The sequence below is a fragment of the Lutzomyia longipalpis genome, chromosome 4, assembly GCF_024334085.1.
Source record: "Lutzomyia longipalpis isolate SR_M1_2022 chromosome 4, ASM2433408v1".
NCBI classification, from domain to species: domain Eukaryota; kingdom Metazoa; phylum Arthropoda; class Insecta; order Diptera; family Psychodidae; genus Lutzomyia; species Lutzomyia longipalpis.
Genome location: NC_074710.1, coordinates 17,133,363 through 17,152,217, shown reverse-complemented (window position 1 = coordinate 17,152,217; position 18,855 = coordinate 17,133,363). Strand labels below are relative to the sequence as shown.

General features: G+C 35.4%; 3 protein-coding genes across 3 annotated transcripts; 2 read left to right on the top strand and 1 right to left on the bottom strand.

Annotated features, from left to right (window-relative positions):
* The first annotated feature begins 111 nt into the window (after positions 1-111).
* LOC129795321 (dynein light chain roadblock-type 2-like) lies at positions 112-1,045 on the top strand. The gene is made up of 2 exons (XM_055836470.1): positions 112-228; positions 822-1,045. The coding sequence occupies exons 1-2, from the start codon at positions 123-125 to the stop codon at positions 1,040-1,042; spliced, it is 327 nt and encodes a 108-aa protein (XP_055692445.1). The 5' UTR covers positions 112-122; the 3' UTR covers positions 1,043-1,045.
* A 124-nt stretch (positions 1,046-1,169) lies between these two features.
* LOC129795291 (dystrobrevin beta) lies at positions 1,170-9,827 on the top strand. Its single transcript, XM_055836390.1, has 9 exons — positions 1,170-1,300; positions 3,981-4,101; positions 4,211-4,510; positions 5,692-6,586; positions 7,921-8,162; positions 8,227-8,370; positions 8,430-8,540; positions 8,907-8,951; positions 9,181-9,827. The coding sequence occupies exons 2-9, from the start codon at positions 3,981-3,983 to the stop codon at positions 9,285-9,287; spliced, it is 1,965 nt and encodes a 654-aa protein (XP_055692365.1). The 5' UTR covers positions 1,170-1,300; the 3' UTR covers positions 9,288-9,827.
* A 1,667-nt stretch (positions 9,828-11,494) lies between these two features.
* LOC129795287 (ATP-binding cassette sub-family F member 1) lies at positions 11,495-18,704 on the bottom strand. Its single transcript, XM_055836381.1, has 2 exons — positions 17,531-18,704; positions 11,495-12,902 (listed from the first exon to the last, which is right to left on the bottom strand). The coding sequence occupies exons 1-2, from the start codon at positions 18,642-18,644 to the stop codon at positions 11,548-11,550; spliced, it is 2,469 nt and encodes an 822-aa protein (XP_055692356.1). The 5' UTR covers positions 18,645-18,704; the 3' UTR covers positions 11,495-11,547.
* Between the last annotated feature and the right edge of the window lie 151 nt (positions 18,705-18,855).

The following is an 18,855-nucleotide window of genomic DNA, read 5'->3' as shown; positions in this document are numbered from 1 at the left end:
TGATAAAGCTGTATGTTGTGGTGACACAAAAAAATCAACATGGGGGAGGCGAAGCGATTGCATTTAATTTAAGGATTTAGTTGAATTTGAGACGTGGAAGAGAAGAGAATTCTATCAAAATCATGGGAGAAGTGGATCAAAAAGAATTATTGCTCTACATTGATGAGTGTTTTACGAAAATTCTTGAAAAAAATGATGTTCTTCAGGTGATTGCCATGGATGAAAATTGTGAGTAAAAATTCAAATAATTACAGCAATTACAGCTATAAAATTTATTAATTTGTTCATTTCTTCTTAAATTCATAATTCTGGACTAACAAAAAAACAACAACAGAAAATTTGTATTTAAGAAGACGCCATGTTGCTTTTCTTAACGAATCTTCAATATATTCTGCAGCTATTTTCCGGTTAATATAATCTGTTCTTAATTATATTGAATTAAGTTTGATTTTAAGGGTTTTAACGTGTAATTTTAATATAAAAAAAAAAACTTAAAATGATCAGAAAATTGAATGGAAAACAAGATGGCAGAGCTATTTTACCTTTTTTTTTTTATTCTAAAATTCATTCAAACGAACAATATGGCTACATGATAAACATGGCAGACATATGGATCCTCTTGAACTAAATTACTAAATTGTTGAGATCTAAATCTATTGATTTGAAACATTTGTTACTATTTTCATTGAAAATACAAAAGGAAAAAAAATTGAATCAATAATTATTATTGAGCAATATGGCAGTTTAGTACTAACCTTACTTTCGTATAATTTTAAAAAAAATCCTTAATTAAGAATGATTTGTTGAATTATTTCTTCCAGATGATCCTGTGAGGAGTACAATGCACGATCGGCAGATTAATTTGGACTACACGGGGCTATTTGGGTCACTTTTAATGAAGGCTCGTCGTGCTGTGCGACTAATGGACGCCAATGATACCCTCCTTGAGATTCGCGTGAGAACAAATAAGCACGAAACATTCATCACGCCCGATCATCACGTTACATTCATCACAATACAAAATCCAATAGACAGAATTTGATTTTTAAATAATGAATTTTCTTTCAATTAAAAACCTTTTTTGCATTCAAGAAAATATTTTGCTATAAAATTTTGGCGCAATCGTGGGAAGCTTTTTTTATTCACCACTCGCACTTGCGGTAAACTTCAGTTTACTCGATGCGACATCAATGGCTGCAATACTCATCAATGGGTGCAGATTTTAATGTGATTTATGTATTTTCCAGTGCATGTGAATTGATGAAATAGTGCTAAAAAGCCGCGGAGGACACCAACAAAGGTCAGTGTGAAGGAATTTCTTGCATTTAGTGCGGTTAAATGGGTGAAAAGGGCATTGGAATAACACCCTCCTCAGACACTTGTCCAATAAGAAAAATATTTTTCTTATCACGGATTCCTAAGAATTTGGGTGGGGGGAGGAGTTCTTCGTGGGTCTGTGAGATTTTGTGAGGAAATCCGCGTGATGTATGAGCAGCAGGTGCTAAATCAGCGGACGCGACATAAAAATTGATTGCAGACACTGTGAGCAGAGAGTTTGTTTTCGCAATGGTGTCACTTTCCGGGAGCAGCCGCGCTTAGCTCGTTGCCACCTTAAATTTTTGAGGAAGGTGGAGTAGTATTGCAATCAATCGTTTCCTTGAAGTTTTGAGTTTACAAAGTGGAGTGGGGTGAATAGCATCAGTTTTTTTTGCAATGAATTATTTTTGGTTTTGTTAACTGAGATGTTGAAGTTTTTTTTAATACTTGCTGAATCTAATTCAGAATCATTATAAAACGTCAATTTTAAATCAAAATTCATTATATTTTGTTTAAGATTATCTTAAATTATACCTCTAACTGAATTTATATGAATTTGTTCTGTAAAAATCAAGACCTTTTATTCCGACCTTTTATTAATCAAGGGGATGCACAATAGGCCCATATGAGTTTCTAAGGTTATGCAGCCACTAAGATGTCTTAAAGCAAAGTTTTTTTTAATTGTTTTAAAAAAATGAAAATTAATCCAATTTGAACAAAATCATTTTTTTTGTTATTCTTTAAGGGAAATCTTTACAAATTCTAATTCTCTGTAATTTAATATTTTCTGTGCTTAATAAAAATATGATTTTAAGTCTTTTTGCAAAATGAGAAGTTTTACGTTCTTAGCAAAAAAAAAACACTTATTAAAAATATAGTCAAGCAATTTTACTAAATAATACAAAGTTAAATACTCCTAAGATGTGACTTTATTTCGATACCTAATTAAATTCCCATTAATAAAATAGAGAATATTTCGAGCATTCAGCACTGAGCCTTTGACCTTCTTTCCCTTATTAGTTAGAACCTTCTGTGCACATCCCCCATGAGATAGTTTTGGATCATTTTGCTATGTGGGGGTGAGAAAGGGGTGGGAATGAAGAGAATGAGGATATTTTAAGATGACTTCCCACCCACATTTCCGTGGCATTTTGTAGAGCCTCTGCCTGCCCCCAAGTATGCAATGTGATGAGTTTGTGCGTCATTCTGGTGGATATTTTAGCCCCCCAGGGGGTGTGGGAGGGTTGGTTCAATTGTATATTATAGTTTCACCAAACCTCCCTGCCCCCCCTTTTAGCCTTCCGGAGGGGCTACTCACCGCATTGGGGGGTCGTGTGGCATTTAATATTGATCTCCATTCTTGAAGAGCATCAGCGCGCGCGGGGTGGGAGCTCTTTGGAAGGCGCCAAAATGCTGTGAGTGAAAATTTTACTGCACAAGATTAAATTTCGCTCGATATTCGTGCCGGAATTCATTGCGGAAGGAGGCTTCCTGGAGGGGTGGAGGGGGTGTGGGTGGACGTTTGAGGAAAAGAAAGAAATGAAGAATAATAAAAAAAAAGTATCCCCATTGTCCTATATTGGAGAGCCGCGCTAAAAGGTAGTGTAGAGTTTTCTTTTTTAGGTCGGTCAGTGACTTTTGCAGTGCACCCGCATTCCTCACGTGGGTGGATGATTCGCCTTAATTTTTTCCCCGCTTATTCTGTGCATCCTATCGTCGTGATTTTTTGTGATTTTTCTTGTGGGGTTTTCAGCAAAAAGAAATTTCTTTAGAATGATTTTATTACGCTTAACACATTGCGGATTTTTGACATGGAGATTTATTATTTTTCTACATTGCTGTAAAAAAATGAAACGTTAATCTTATTTAAGTTCTTATAAAAAATCTAGAATCATTTAAAAAAAAAACCAGGAAAATGATCTAAAATTATAAATTCGTTTTAAACAGAGTGTGAAAAACATCCGAAACTATATCTGTGAAACGTGAAACATGTAGGAAATTCAACAAAATTAAGGAATATGTATCCGCTAAACTCAAAACATTCGAAACCAAATCTGTGAAACATCTGAAAAATTATATGAAAAAATAAAAAAATATGAAAAAAAGAAATAAGACCATAAATGATCTTGAAACCAGTTCAATTAAACATGAAAAAAAATCATTCTTTAAAACGTAAATATAAAGAAAAAACAAAACAAAAAGTTAAACTTGTGAAACATTTTAGGTTTCTAATAACATGTTAATTTTTGTTAAAACATTTACATTTTTGAGGTGAAACAACTACGAAATATAAGGAAAAAATCTGTTTAAAGAACGTGAAACATTTGAAAATAGTTTCGCAAAACCTGAGAAACAATAAATGATCATAAAACATCAAAACCATTTTTTCTTTTGAAAGGATTTTATGCATTTTATACAACCAGCTTCAAAAACAAATAGTTTGTCTGTAGTATTTATTACACATCGCGTAAAAAATAATTTCCACGTATTATACACGTTCTAGATGTGTTAAGAAAATAATAAAATGAACCAAAAAGAATAAATAAGAAAAAAATATGATGTTTTTCGCTTTTTTTCTTAACTTTTCATCTCCTTTGGAATCTGTTTTTTCTGTATACAGAGAGATTGATATTCTTTCTCATTTTCCTCGTCTTTCATTTCAGATGGAAATTGAACCACGCATTGCGGTTTTGCAAGATCTACGATTGCAATCATTTGACTCCATTCGCTTTGCATCATATCGTACAGCATCGAAGTTGCGGCACATTCAAAAGTCAACAAATTGTACGAAATGAATAAATTCTTTCTGTTCCTTCTGTTTCTTTTTTTTCTTTTCTTTCTTTCTTTTGGCGTATTTTTGTAATTAAATTTAAAAAAAAATTAAATATTTTAGTACATCTCGTGGATATTTGGAATGTAATTGAGGCATTTCGGGAGAATGGACTGAATACATTGGAGCCACAGAGTGATGTGAGTGTGGCACGCCTGGAGACACTCGTATCGTCACTCTATCACAATCTAAATAAACGTCTTCCGATGGCACAACAAGTTCCGGTTGATTCAAAGGCGAGCCTCCTCCTCAATTGGCTCCTGGCGGCCTACACAACGGACAATTCGGGCAAAATTAAGGTTTTCTCCATTAAAGTGGCCCTCGCAACAATGTGTGCTGGGAAATTGGTGGATAAATTGCGATGTGAGTCCCAAATTTACATTTTACCTATACTTGCTTATTAATTATTAATGAGTTATCTCCTGTTTATTTATTAAATTCACATTTCAAAAGTCAAAAATCATCATTATTCCAATGATTTTTTTATTTGCTTATTCTCTTTACATTTATGTACATTTTTAATGAATTTTCCGTGAAAATCTTACTCTGTAATTATTTTCTTGGATTTTTTTTCATCGGTTTTATAGCAACAGAGTGGCAAAGCTTTAGCTAAGACACTTTAAATTGCAAAAAATATATATTAAATAAAAAAATTCAATTGAAAGAAAATTGATTTTACTTATTCTTTCTAAAGAATTTTGTGTATTCAGTATATTTATGGAGAGTTGTTATAGCATCTGTAGCGTCTTAGCTATTAAGTTTTTTTTTTTTTTCAAATAAGGGTTGAATGAATTTAAAGTTAAAAAAATTTCTAATTTAAAATGAAACCTCTTGCAAAATACAAAAGAAATACATAATATGGAATTTTTAAGCAACATAGTCGAGACACATTTTGTGCTATAAAAAATGTATTTTAGTTATTTTTATACTCTGTTGAACAGAAACATTTTTTTTAGACATATTTTCTTTAGTATTTTATTTAGAACCTTAATCGTTGGAATATGAAATGAGAAAAATATACCTAGAAACATTGGTTTTATAGTAAAAACTGTCATGGCTAAAAGTTCTATAAAAAGAACATGTCTTTTAATTGTTTTTCCTATTGATTGAAAAAACATTATTATAAGATCTAAAAAAAATTGTAGGTTAGTGTCTATTTAAACTTATTAGCCGAGACAACTGTTTATGCTATAAAATAATTTTTTTTGTTTTTATTACACAGAAAAGAAAATTTACCAACATTTTTTTTAAATCTTGTAAATATAATTTAAAAAAAAATAAAGAAAAATACCTTTTATGATTAAAAAATCATGATTATAGTATATACTATAAAATAGAAGCTTTGACATTCAGTTTTGTGTTAAACAGAAAAAATATAATAGAAAAAAAAGAAGTGACAAATAAATTTAATTTATTAAGAGCCAATCAAAATAGGAAAATTATGCTTTTTTATAGCATAAAATGTGTCTTGGCTAAAAAAAATAAATAATTTGTGAATTTTGCAAGAAATAAACGAAGAACTTTTTCTCATCTTTGGGGTGAAGATGTTTTCTCACAAATCTCCGATGGAATGGGTCAGTTGTTGCACTATAAATTGGGGGAGTACCTGAAGGAGGTACTAACACTCACTGCAGCTGTATACGAATCACCGACCTTCCACTACACGGAGAACCTCGAGACGGAGCTGTTTCCGCTTGATTCCAAAGTTACCGTCAATGATTTTATGGGGGCACTGATGAGTGAACCGGGGCCCCCGTGCCTCGTGTGGCTACCGCTGCTGCATCGAATGGCCAGCGTGGAGAATGTTGTGCACCCAACAATTTGCTCGGTGTGCCATCGAGAGAACTTTACGGGGTTCCGCTATCGCTGCCAGCGCTGTCATGCCTATCAGCTGTGTCAGGATTGCTTCTGGCATGGGCGTGTGTCGTTGAGTCATCTCACGGATCACGAGGTGAAGGAGTACTCAACGTACAAGTCGCCAAGTAAGCAAATTGGGCATTCACTGCGGAAGAGCTTTCGCTGTGTGCCGGATAAGCCGACACAGGCGTTGCCGCGTTTCCCGGAACAGCCCGAGAAGACGCTGAATTTGTCCCACATTGTGCCCCCGTCGCCGTTGCCATCGCACAATGGCTTTGCCGATGGCGGGATAATGGCTGGGCTGTTTGAGCGCAGCAGTACACTCGATTCCCGTGCCACGGGGTGCTCAATGGAGAGCGCTGGGACGAGCCTAAATCGAGCGGCGGCGGCTGTGATGTCAAACGATGAGGAACACAGACTGATTGCACGCTATGCTGCCCGCCTAGCGCAGGAGAATCGCACACCAAATGCCACCCCATCGGACAATGTATCCGCCGTGGATGGGGCGCGTCAGCAGCGTGAACTGATTGCACAGCTTGAGGCAAAGAATAAGGAGATTATGCGGGAAATTGCACGTCTGAGGTGAGACACAAAATTCACTGTTTAAAAAAAAATACTTTTAATATTTTAACAGAAATAAATTGTTTTTCATCCATTCAAATAACTATTTGAATTAGTGAAAATGACAAAAGTTTTAACAGAAGAAGTTGAAGCTTTTTGTTCAGTGTGAATCTATCTGAATCATTCTGTCAATTTTTTTCTGTAATACTTATGTCTTTTTCACCAATTCAACTGATAAGAGAACTTGACTGAATCATTTTATCCATATCTTATATCAATGTACTTATGTCTTAACTTCTGTTTCTTTTTTTTAATAATTTGAATCAGTGTTTTTACCCTTTCATTGAATAACTTCTGTTATTGAGTGAAATTCACTAGTAAGTCGAGCTTCTAATTTTGAGACCGACTTAAAATTCAAGACAATATTTTAATGACTTAAAATCGGCTTAAGAGCCGACTTAAAATTGGAAAAATGACTTAAAAATCGTCTTAGAACCCGACTTAAAATTTTAAGACAGACTCAACTACCGACTAAAATTTGAAGACCGTCTTAAAAAACGACTTAAAATCGTCTTAAAAACCGACTTAAAACTCAAGACGGTATTTTAATTATGTATTTAAAAATCGGCTTAAAAACCGACTTAAAATTTTAAGACCGTCTTAAAAACCGACAAAAATAGGAAAACTGACTTATAATCGTCTTAAAAACTGATTTAAAATTTAAGACGGTATTTTAATGACTTAAAAATCGTCTTTGAAAACCGACTTAAAAACTGACTTAAATCTTAAGACGGACTTAAAAGGCGACTTCAAATTTGAGAAATGACTTAAAAATCAGCTTAAAAACCGACTTAAAATTTTAAGACATCTCTGTCGACTTAAAAACTAACTTAAATTGTAAGACCGTCTTAAATTTTTAGGCCCGACCTAAAAAAAAAACTGGCCTAAAATTCTAAACCTGACTTAAAAAAAATGATTCAAAATTTTAAGACAGACTTTCGCCCGTGACTGATAAATTTCTGTTAAATCAAATGTTGCTATAGTATCAAATTAAGGAAAAACTTCTGCTTTTTTGACTATTTCATTCTGTTACTTTGACCAAATAAATTCTGTTTTTTCCTTCACTGATTAATCTCTTTAAATTTCAGTTAAGTTGACTGTTTAAATTGGGGTTTTTTTTAATCGAATAACTTTAGTCAATTTAGCTCGTAAAAATCAGTTAAAATAACTGATGAATTCTGCTAAAGTTCCATTTCTCTGATTACTTCCGTTATTTTAGTCAAAGTTTTTTTTAAATCCTTTTTTTTAAGTTTCAAAGTTTTTTTTTTACAATTCTTCGACAAACAATTTTTCAGGCGTCAACAGGAGGCTGAACAGATGAATCAGGAGAGTCCGGCTCTGATGAATGAACTGAGGGCACTGAGGCAGCGAAAGGGGGAGCTTGAGGGTCACCTGGGTGCCCTGCAGGACTCCCGACGGCAGCTAATGGCCCAACTCGAAGGGTTAATGCGAATGCTGAAGAATCATCAAACATCCAGCCCAAGATCAACACCAAATTCAAGTCCACGCTCGGGGAAGAGTCCCCCATTGCCACAGGGTGAGAAGAACGCGCTCAAATCTTTTTTCAACCCTCTTTTTAAACTTTTTTTTAACCCTTTTAGGTCCTCAGAATACCATTCCACGCAATTCAGCGCATCAAACACAAATTCAACAATCATCCATTGTTGGGGGGAATTTGAATGATAATTTACCACAAGTAGGTGATGGGAGGCCCCCGTACACAGCAGCAGCACCCCCTCCATCGAGTAAGTCCCAGAAAAATTTGAATAATTTACAAAACAAATAAATAAATTGCAATTTGCAGATGGAACACCTCATTTGGGTGCTGGAGGACGTCCAATTCGTACGGATTTGCACTATGCAGCTGATTCTGTAACACATGCAATGTCATCTCTTGTCCGGGAATTGAATTCAGGTGAGTTTTTCACATTTTCATTTAACAAAGAAAAGATTTTTCTTCTTTATTTTCAAGTCCACCAGTTTTTCTTTTAATCTTTCCAATCTCGGTGTTAAAAAAAACGCAGAAAATGAAAAAAAAATCTTCTTTCTCTTAATTTAAATTATTTTTATTCTTTTTTTTATATATATTTTTTTTTATTCTATAACTTCTGAATGGACAAACTGCACAAAATAATGTATATTTTACTCTTTTTTAAATCACTTTTTGGACATTTTATTATTTAAATTTCTTTGAAATTTATCCTTAAACTGTCCTCTTTTTAAAAATGTTGTGAAATTTATTTTTTTATCACTATTAGTGGAATGTTAAATGTTTTTTCAGAAGGATCTGAAGATGAAACAACGAAAAATATTCAAAAAACTCTGGGTGAGTCTAACATTTTCTCTCTCTCTCTCTGATTTTTTTCTATTTCATTTATTTTTTTTCGGTTTTCTTCAACAAAACTTTCTTTCAAAAATTTTGTTTTTTGAATATCTCTTGCATGATTTTTCATTTTATTTCTTTCTCTTCTTTTTGGGAATTAAAAAAAAAAGAAAGTTTTTCTTTAATTTGAAAGGATTTTTTTATGTAAAAAAAATAAATGTGATCCTTGCAGATTTCGATGATAGCCAGAATTACCAAGAATGGAGTGAGAAGGATAATTCAAATAGTCAGTGGCAGGAGCAATTTGCTCAGTGGAATTTGAGTGGGCAGCAAAAGTAAAGCTAAAAAAAAAATGAAAGTTAAGAAAGGAGACGCCAAAAAGAAATTTTTTAAAGATATTTCCTTCGTGTCGTCTTTTGGGAATATTTCCAAATTTTTATTAAAGAAAAGAACAAAAAAATTAAATCCTTAATCGTGTGACCTTTGAAAGAATCTCACGAGATATTTCGTAAAGAACAAGAAAAGAAGAAGAAAAAAAAACATTCCCACGTGGAAGGAATTTTCCTCAATCATCCTTCGTAATTTTGTTAAATTAATGGAGAAGAACGAAGGAGAAGACGAAGAAGAAAAAGAAAAACGTATACTTCCACACAAAAGTACTTAAAAGAATTAATTTTCTCTTTCCAAACTAATTGCAATATATCCGCGGAACATTTATTATTTTTATTTTTACTTTTTTTTAATTTTTTATTTTTATTAAAGTGTGTTCACGGGCGTGAAAAAAAAAGAAGAAATTGTATAGAGATTTTTTTCCACAGTTGTTATTGTTAATAATTTTAAAGAGGAAGTTTTAAATTATAAATCTATTAATATTATAAAAACATTAGAAGAAGTATTAAGTGTAGGGCCTAATATTAAAAATAAATAATATAAAAAATATATATACTACATTATATGTATTTGCTGAGTACCTAAAATAGGAAAAGGGGCATCATTTTCCTTTTAAAAAAAAAGAAAAAGAAATATTTGCGCAACATTAAAGGATTTCTATGTCAGCGTTTTTATGTTGGTATGACAAGGCAGAAACTGAGATATCGAATAACTTTGATTTGTTTTGTTCACTTTGAGTGAATAAAAATCGCTTAATATCGTTTTATTTTCAACTAAATCGATTAAATCCAATGAATTCAAGGTAAAATGAGCGATTTAAAAAAAGATTCAACGCTAGAATTATTCTAGAAAATTTTACACTTGATAATTTCTATAATATTCTCAATATAAAAAAAATAATTTTTTTAAGAATAAATAAAATTCTAATTTAAAAAATTGACGAAAAAGTACATGCGATGAATTCCGAAAATGATGAAATCTCTCAAAAAAATAAATCAAGAAATGTTAGTAAAGAATTAAAAATAAATAAAATATAGAAAACAAAAAAAGGAAAAATTACTTAAATTGAAAAATTAAAATTATGAAGGAATTAAACAAGAAATATTTCAATTTTCGACGGAAGGGTTAATTTTTGTAGTTTTACGTCTACTGAAACTCCTTTTCCAAAGCTTAAAGAAAGTTTTCTCATAGCTTTTGGCTTTGCTAAGAGTCTTAATTAGGTAATTAAGTATGTAATAAAAAACAAAAATTAACAGAAGAGTTCAAGAAGAATGGAAAAATGATTTCTTCTACATAAATTTCAACTCTACATCAAGAATAAAATGATAAAAGAAAGAATTTTAAAACTAAAAAAAAAAACATTTTTAACGTTATTTTTTTTTGATTTCTCTTGATAATATTTATGAAAAAAATATTAGAAATTGAATAAAAATAATTCCCAAAGTGCAATGTTAACGACTAACGAGTGTAGAAATTTTTATGATGGAAATGTCCGGGAAAAGCGGAGCCTGAAGGTGAATAAAAGATTAGGTCAAAACGACGCTGATTGAAAAAAAAACGTTGCGCTATTTTTGCCTCCTTTTCAAGTACTTTTCCGAAGCATTTTCATCATAATAAACATGATTTCTTTGAAATATTTCAATTTGAAAAGAAAGAATAATATAACGAAGAAACTAAAGAAAAAATCAATTCAAGTTAAACGTTGGCAACACCAACATTACGTACTTACCTTCAATCGAACTTTTAGTTTCTGCCGCGTCGTGCCAACATCCTTCCATCAACATACCTCTTAAGAAGTTTTTTTTTCTTGTCTTTCTCGCAAAAAAGAACTTAATGCGATTTACTTAAAACAAAAACTCCACACATTCCATTGTTTTTGCGAAGAAAAACTAAAACGTTTTCCCTGCGGAAAGTGATACCCCATGCGCTATATCATTGAGTCATTAAAACAAAAATCTATCGAAACTTATCATATATTGTAGTGAAGAAGAAGAAGATAAATGAAAGAAAAACCTTCAATTCCATTTCACATAATCAATTAATCAAAAAAACAAAATAAAAAGCGTAAGAATTACCAAAATGAATGTCTTTATTAAAACAAAAAAAAATGAAAACGTAAAGAAATTAGCATGTGCATGATAAAAGAAAAGAAGTAGTTATTTGAAATATAAATGATTTTATTTGGAAAGAACAAAGAAATGAAGAGTTTTTACTCGAGAACTGCTGCATTTGCCACAACGCTGGGATTGTTGACAATCTCCCCGAGGGCATCCAAGACTTCCTTGCGGTAGTCATCAAAGTCCCCATCGATCTCATTGATAGTTTGATCTTCAATGACGTAGAGGCTGCAATCAGTTTCACGGATAAGACGTTCATCGTGCGTGACAATGATGACGCCGCCGTTGTATTCGTTAATTGCCTCCGCGAGGGCATCAATGGACTCAATGTCGAGATTATTGGTCGGTTCGTCCAGGACAAGGACATCCGGAGCACTGAGACAGAGCTCCGCAAGAGCCACACGTGCCTTCTGTCCACCCGACAAATCCTTCATCTTGATGGTGTGCGCATGACTGACGAGTCCAAAGGTTCCCAGCGCTTTACGCGCCTTTTCATGGGGGAGATTGAAGAGACGCTGCAGGTACTCAGCGGCACTCTCTTCGGCCGTTAGATGTTCCCCCGAATGCTGATCGAAGCGCCCAATGCGCAGCCGATGATTCTTCCGCGCTTCCCCCTTGACGGGTTCCAAATCCCCACAGAGGAGCTTCAGGAAAGTGGACTTACCCACCCCATTGGGGCCCACAATGGCAATGCGACTATTCAAATCAATGCCAAATTCCGTATTTACAAACAACGGCTTATGCCCGGGGAAGTTGAAGGTGCAATTGTGCAACCCCAAGATGGGCGGCTGCAACGGCGGCGGGTCCGGGAAGCGAAACTTCACAATGTAATCTCGTGGCTTTGTCAGCAACTCCACCGGTTGATCCTCATCCTCATTCTTCTGCACCTTCCCGCGATTTTTCTCCTGTTTCCGCGTCATTGTCTCCTTTTGCTTCTTCTCCGCCGCCTTCGTGCTCTGCCCGCGTGTCTTCAGCTCCTTCAGGCGCTTCTCCTGCTTCTCATACTCCTTCACCATTTCCTTCTTCTTCTGCACGTGCATCTTCTTGAACATTGAGTAATTCCCCTTGTAGTAGTGCAACTTTTTGCAATCCAAATGAATAATTTCATTGCAAACATTATCCAAGAAACTCTGGTCGTGAGAAACAACAAGAAGTGTCTTCTTCCAGCCCTGCAAGTAGTTATCCAACCAAATGACAGCATTCAAGTCCAAATGATTCGTCGGTTCGTCAAGGAGAAGGAGCGTGGGTTCCATGTAGAGGGCACGCGCGAGGGAGACACGCATTCGCCAACCGCCGGAGAATTTATTTGTTGGCCTATCTTGCATCTCTTTGGAGAATCCCAAACCAGCAAGGATTCTCCGGGCACGTGGTTCAGCTGAATCCGCCCCGATGGCTTTTAGCTCCGCATACACCTCATTGAGACGATCTTGCGCATCGAAATCCCCGTCTAGAATGAAGGAGAAAGAGATTTATATTAATAATTTGAATTTTTAAAGGATTTCGTCACCCATAAAAACATTTAGGTTAAAATGAAGAAAAGATTCTTCCCATACATTGAATTCATCATTGTTTTGAGGATCAAAAAGTTCGAAGCAGTTCTTTTGCAGTGCTTCGCTTTTTTTTTCAACACTTCGAAGCATCGAAAAGTTCGATTTTTCGGAGCCCTACCAAAAACCCTAACATCAAATTTTGAGTTTCATTTTCTCTCATAAAGAAAGGTTTTTTTCCAAATATTTTGTGGAATATGAAATAATTGAATATTCCTACTGTTTAGGATTTTCGGTTAATTTAAAACCTAAATTGAAACTCCCGCTCAATATGCGTGGACACCTGTTTTTCAAGTGGCTCATTGCTCATAATCTTGAGCCAGTTTTATATTTTATACTGTTAATAAATTGACTTCAGCCAAAATCACAAAGAAAGAAAGACGCATTTTTCATTCGCGCAAAGAGAAATTTTCAATAAAGTGCAATAAATTCAAAGTTCAGCAGTTATTTTATTTAAAAGTGGATCCTGGAAGGAAATTTTGATCCTTCTCTCCAGATGGGCTCATACAGTCTACATTTCATCTAATTTTATATAAATCATCACACAGGTTCGTGAACATTTGGTCCTTCAACACCCTGGAAGAAGACAAGAGGATCTTCACCCAGCGAGATGCCCAGAAAATTGTGTCTCCGCACCTACAAAGGGCAGCTACACAAAGTGAAGGAAGTTATCACCAATTACCAGGAAAATCCCAAACTGTTGGAGGAAAAAGATGCTCAGGTGGAGCTAATGGCCAATAAAATGCTCGCAGGCAGCATAGAAAGAAAATTCAGGAGAATTCAGACAGAAATCATCCACGAAGCACCTCAGGATCATCTAGAGAGTGAAAAAAGGGAGCTGCTGAATTTCTCTCAGGATTGTCGGTGTGCTGAAATGGAGTGTAGCATCCTCCTTGAGACGATTGCTGCAAAGTCTTCACATCATCCCACATCATCTCCGGTGAGTGCAGCTGATTCGCAAAATCACAGTGTGTTGCAATTGATCTGCACATTGTCGCAAGAAATTCAATTGAATCGCCAAAAACGCCGTGGAGAATGTGAAAATTTGGAGGACGTCATTTCTGCCCACACGAAGGATATGCGGAGCCTAGTTGAGAATTCCACGAAGGATGTGCCTAGTGAATCCCCATGCAGCATCATTGCACAAATTTCCAGTGAACAAATGCCCAATTTGGAGTCAGCAAAGCTCCCCACAGCCAACGGCATTAATGTTCAATTGCGCACGCACAGAGCATCAACCACACTCTGTGACGAGATAAGCTTCAATGGATCTGTGGCCATCCCAACGGTACACAGTGATGAGCATTTGTGGGCTTCTCCAAGTGATTTGGCTTTCAATAGTCGCCCATTCATTGATACCAGCGACAAGGTTGCATGGAATGTTCCAGAGATTCACAATGATGGCAAGATGAACATCCACATGAGTCCCATGGAGATTTTAAAGCATCAGGAGATTGCATCCCAGCCAGTTACGACTGCCCATGATTTTCTGCAGCTACCTGAGCAGGTGCCTCGGTGTTCTCAATTGACCCTGGAACTTCTTGACCATCAATCAGCGGACTTGTGCAGAGAATTGGAACCTGAGGATGCACAGATCACCCAGGATGTCACCGATCTACTTCACAAGGAGCGTAGTGATCTCCCATGTCATCCAGCAGCGGTAGAGCAACATCAATGTAAGTCAAGCCTAACCGTTTATACTTGCGCAGTATCCAAAGAAATTTCATTAAGAACTTTAGATTGTAGGCAATTCTTGAGCATTCAGATTAAGCAAAGGGTAAATTCAATGCGAAGCCTTCAGCTTAGCCAAAATTGTCGCACTAAATTCAATTCAATTTACAGTGACATTCAAAATATTTGTCATGAATTTTATGAAAATCAATTCAGTTTTTTGCCTAAAGAATTTTCAAGCTCAAGAACTCAGGTAGTTGACATTGTAAAAGCCCAAGAGAGTACCACAAAAGCCCTACCTCTTGCAAGTAGCGATTGTCCTCCCACCATTTGTGCTACCCCACGATTTTTTGGAGCCACTGGGGGAGCAAAATCTACGGCTGAACTTGCAACTACAATGGAGAAGAATTTGGGACTTGATTTTTCCGTGCCTTGGGGATTGATACTCACAGTAGCATCCTACGGAGAATACCTAGCCACTCCCACGCGCCAGTGCCAAAGTTTGGACCCTGAGCATAAATTTTGTGTGATTGAGGGATTAGGACTCACCCAGGCCATTGATGAAGAAACAGCGATGTGTGCGTTGCACCAACACAATCAAAATACTTTCATGGATTTTTCCAGTTGCATTTCTATGCACAAAATTTTTGGAGAACACGTTTTTTGGGATGATGACGTCACCAGCACACGGTTACTCCACACATTTAATTCACACAATTTTTTATTGCCCGTTCTCGCATTCATTCACAACAACAATCCTCGAAACGGGGGAGCGTTCTTTTGGAATTGGATGGAGCATAAATGGGAACGCAAAAAATGGTTAAATGTCAAAAATCTCGCTCTACTCCAACAATTTATCCTCAGAGGGCCCATGGAAAATTTATACTTCCCCTCAAAGAAGTTTTTTGCCCCTGAGAAAGTGCCACTGATGCCAATGTTGATGAGTATGGACAATTCCCATTGGAAGTTTGGGAGAATTTCGGCAACACCTGAGAGACCACCTCTCCATCTTGCACATCAGAGAGCTAAGGATGTCTAACGCTCAACGGTTCCGCCACAAATTGAAGATTTCTGCGCCAAGGCTTTTTTCGGGACTTCAACTTTGATGAGCTTGAACAACGATGGATTGATGGCATCTGTACATTCAAATGGCAAGCTCTAGCAAATCTACCTCAGCAAATCTCTCTTGTGGCTTATTAGACTTTCGATAGGTCCTAAAATTTATTTGAAATTGTTAAATTCTCTATAATTTTCTGAAATATGAAATTTAGAATTGTTATTTTTCCTTGAATTAGAATATTCACATCAATTGTTATCAACATTTATATTATTTTACACAAATTCACTGAAATTATGTTTATTTTTAAACGCCCCTTGAAAAAGGGGGAGAATGTTTAGGATTTTCGGTTAATTTAAAACCTAAATTGAAACTCCCGCTCAATATGCGTGGACACCTGTTTTTCAAGTGGCTCATTGCTCATAATCTTGAGCCAGTTTTATATTTTATACTGTTAATAAATTGACTTCAGCCAAAATCACAAAGAAAGAAAGACGCATTTTTCATTCGCGCAAAGAGAAATTTTCAATAAAGTGCAATAAATTCAAAGTTCAGCAGTTATTTTATTTAAAAGTGGATCCTGGAAGGAAATTTTGATCCTTCTCTCCAGATGGGCTCATACAGTCTACATTTCATCTAATTTTATATAAATCATCACACAGGTTCGTGAACACCTACACAGTAATTTATCACAAAAAATTAAAGAAATTAAGATTCTGTCACGCTTTAAAAAAGTTCAATTGGCAGCGAATACCACTTTTGTCCTCCAACTTTTAAAGATAAATAGATTCGGCGAGAGGAAAAGCTTTAGTGCTTCATAAGCAAAATTTTATGAATTTTTGGTTAAGAATTGACTTTTAGATGATATTTAAGTCAAAGTTTGCGAAAATTTCAAACAAAATCCTAGGAAAACATGGGTTCATCTGTTAAGAACCAGCGCAGTTCTTTTTAAAGAAAAATTTATGATTTCGAACGATTTTTCTTTTTTCAATACATTTTCTTCTAATTCAAGCCAGACTTTTTAGCCTATAATTATTCCAGATTCTAGGTGAATCACGCAAAAATTGATAATTTTGAAAAAAAAAAATGATATGATTTTACATAACCTTCACAACCTATAAACTGAAAATCTTTGAAATCTTGAAAATTGTGAACATTTGAATATAATTCTACAGTGAAATCACATTTAGCACTATTGAAGCTTTCGGTATATGCAAAAATAGGGACTCTAATTATTGATTTTCTCAATAAATTTTCTCTTCAGCCCCTGAACAAGCCTCGAAGTGATCAAAGATCAAACCCAAACTTTGGATAAGTACGATGTTTTGCTAATTCTATTCTTCGTAATAACTTTGTTTTCCTTTAATTCTAAGAAATTAAAGAAAATTAAGAATTACAAGAAAAAGTTGTGTTACTTGTTTCAAAAAACCGCGGGTTTATACGTTTTTTTTTTTACAGAAAAATCACTTCATAAAATCTAAAAAACAAAAGAATTCCAAAAATTGCTAATTATATTCGGAGTTTGATTAAAATTAACTTTTTTTATAATTTAGACAATGAAATGAAACTATATGGTCCCATTTAAATGTTCTTGTAAAACAAATTTCTTTTTGTACGTTTTCAATTAATAATTTTCCACATTTTCCTATTTTAATTTTAAACAGAATAACGATTTCTGTTGATTTTTTTTTAAATTCTCTAAAAATGTCAATTTGTCATTTTTTCATTTGATCATTTTCACTAAACGGAAAAATTAAACAAAAATATTTTTATGGGTGATATTCTTCATGAATTTCTTACCTTCAATCTTTGCCTCGAGTTCTTTGCATTCCTGCAGGAGATTGAGACGTTTTGTGTCCGCCTTGAGGATGGTTTCCACTGCGGAATTTTCATCAGCAACAACTTCCTGTTCGCACAGAAGGACATCAATGTTTGGCGGGATGGCGAAAGCGCGGGAGGCGAGATGCCTCAAAAGGGTTGTTTTGCCATGTCCATTGGGCCCCACGAGCCCGTAGCGCCTCCCATGGGCAATGAGGAGATTCGCATTGACGAACAGGTCATTCCCTTTGGCGGAAATGGTGAAATTTTCAATTTTAATGTCAACCGCATGCTCCATGGCAGCCTTCTGGCCGCCTGTCTTGTGTGCCTGGGACATGGTGAAGTTACTATCGAGATCCGAAGCACCCTGACCACCTTTCCGTGTCATTGCTTCCACTTGACGTTCGTATTCTTGCTGCTTCTTCAGCTTTTTCTTCTCTTTGTGCGTCAATTTCTTCTCTGCCGGAGCGGAGATTTCCAGCTTTTCCACACTTTCGGCCAAATCCTCTGTTTGGGGTTCTTCTTTATCATCCTCCTGCGGGGCATCCGCGGGAGTATCTTCAGGAGTATCCGCAGGAAGTTCTTCTTCTTGTGGAAGTTCCTCTTCAGGTTCTTCCACATCTTCTGGACTATTTTCTTCCTCAGATTCAATCACATCCTTTGCCTTTGTTTTCTTTCCCTTCTTGGCGGCTTTTCCTTTAACAGGTGCAACAACAACTTCCTCCTCCTCATCCTCAGAGTCTATTTTCAATTCAACATCTTTCTCATCATCCCCGGACCAGTCATCATCCTTCTTTCCCTTCTTTTTCTTTCGTGACGTTTCTGCTTTTACTTCCACGTTGTCACCTTCTTTCGGCTTTCCCTTCTTCCCTTTTGCCTTCTTCTTGGCAATTCCCACATCTTCATCGTCTGAGGGCTCCGGAAGGGGATCAACCTTCCTCTCCTCATCACTCCAATCGTCATTTTTCTTCCCTTTCTTCGTACCTTTTTTCCCTTTTGTGGATTTTGTTGAGGTTACGTCCGACACCGAGCTGGCAGTTTCACTCACATCATCCGGGAAATCTTGATTTTTCTTACTTCCTGTCTTCTTAGGCATGGCTGAGAAATTGAAATATGTTTTCCTAGTTTTTACAAATTGATTTATGTACTAAATAATTATATAATTAACAAATAAAAACACTGAAATTCACGGAATTTCACAATTTTTTTAGCTAAAGACGTGAGAAGATCTGCGAAAGTGTGAAACTTTTATAAGAAACTTCCGTGAAACATTTGAAGGTTGCGTGAAACATTGTGAAATTCGCGAA

Bases quoted from the DNA above. Each gene is read 5' to 3' on its own strand.
- LOC129795291 (XM_055836390.1), top strand. From the start codon at position 3,981: ATGGAAATTGAACCACGCATTGCGGTTTTGCAAGATCTACGATTGCAA. The intron at 6,587-7,920 runs GTGAGACACAAA...ACAATTTTTCAG, and splicing joins CGGGAAATTGCACGTCTGAG to GCGTCAACAGGAGGCTGAAC. The intron at 8,163-8,226 runs GTGAGAAGAACG...TAACCCTTTTAG, and splicing joins GAGTCCCCCATTGCCACAGG to GTCCTCAGAATACCATTCCA.
- LOC129795321 (XM_055836470.1), top strand. From the start codon at position 123: ATGGGAGAAGTGGATCAAAAAGAATTATTGCTCTACATTGATGAGTGT. The intron at 229-821 runs GTGAGTAAAAAT...TATTTCTTCCAG, and splicing joins GATTGCCATGGATGAAAATT to ATGATCCTGTGAGGAGTACA.
- LOC129795287 (XM_055836381.1), bottom strand. From the start codon at position 18,644: ATGCCTAAGAAGACAGGAAGTAAGAAAAATCAAGATTTCCCGGATGAT. The intron at 12,903-17,530 runs GTAAGAAATTCA...CCTTCATTCTAG, and splicing joins ACTCGAGGCAAAGATTGAAG to ACGGGGATTTCGATGCGCAA.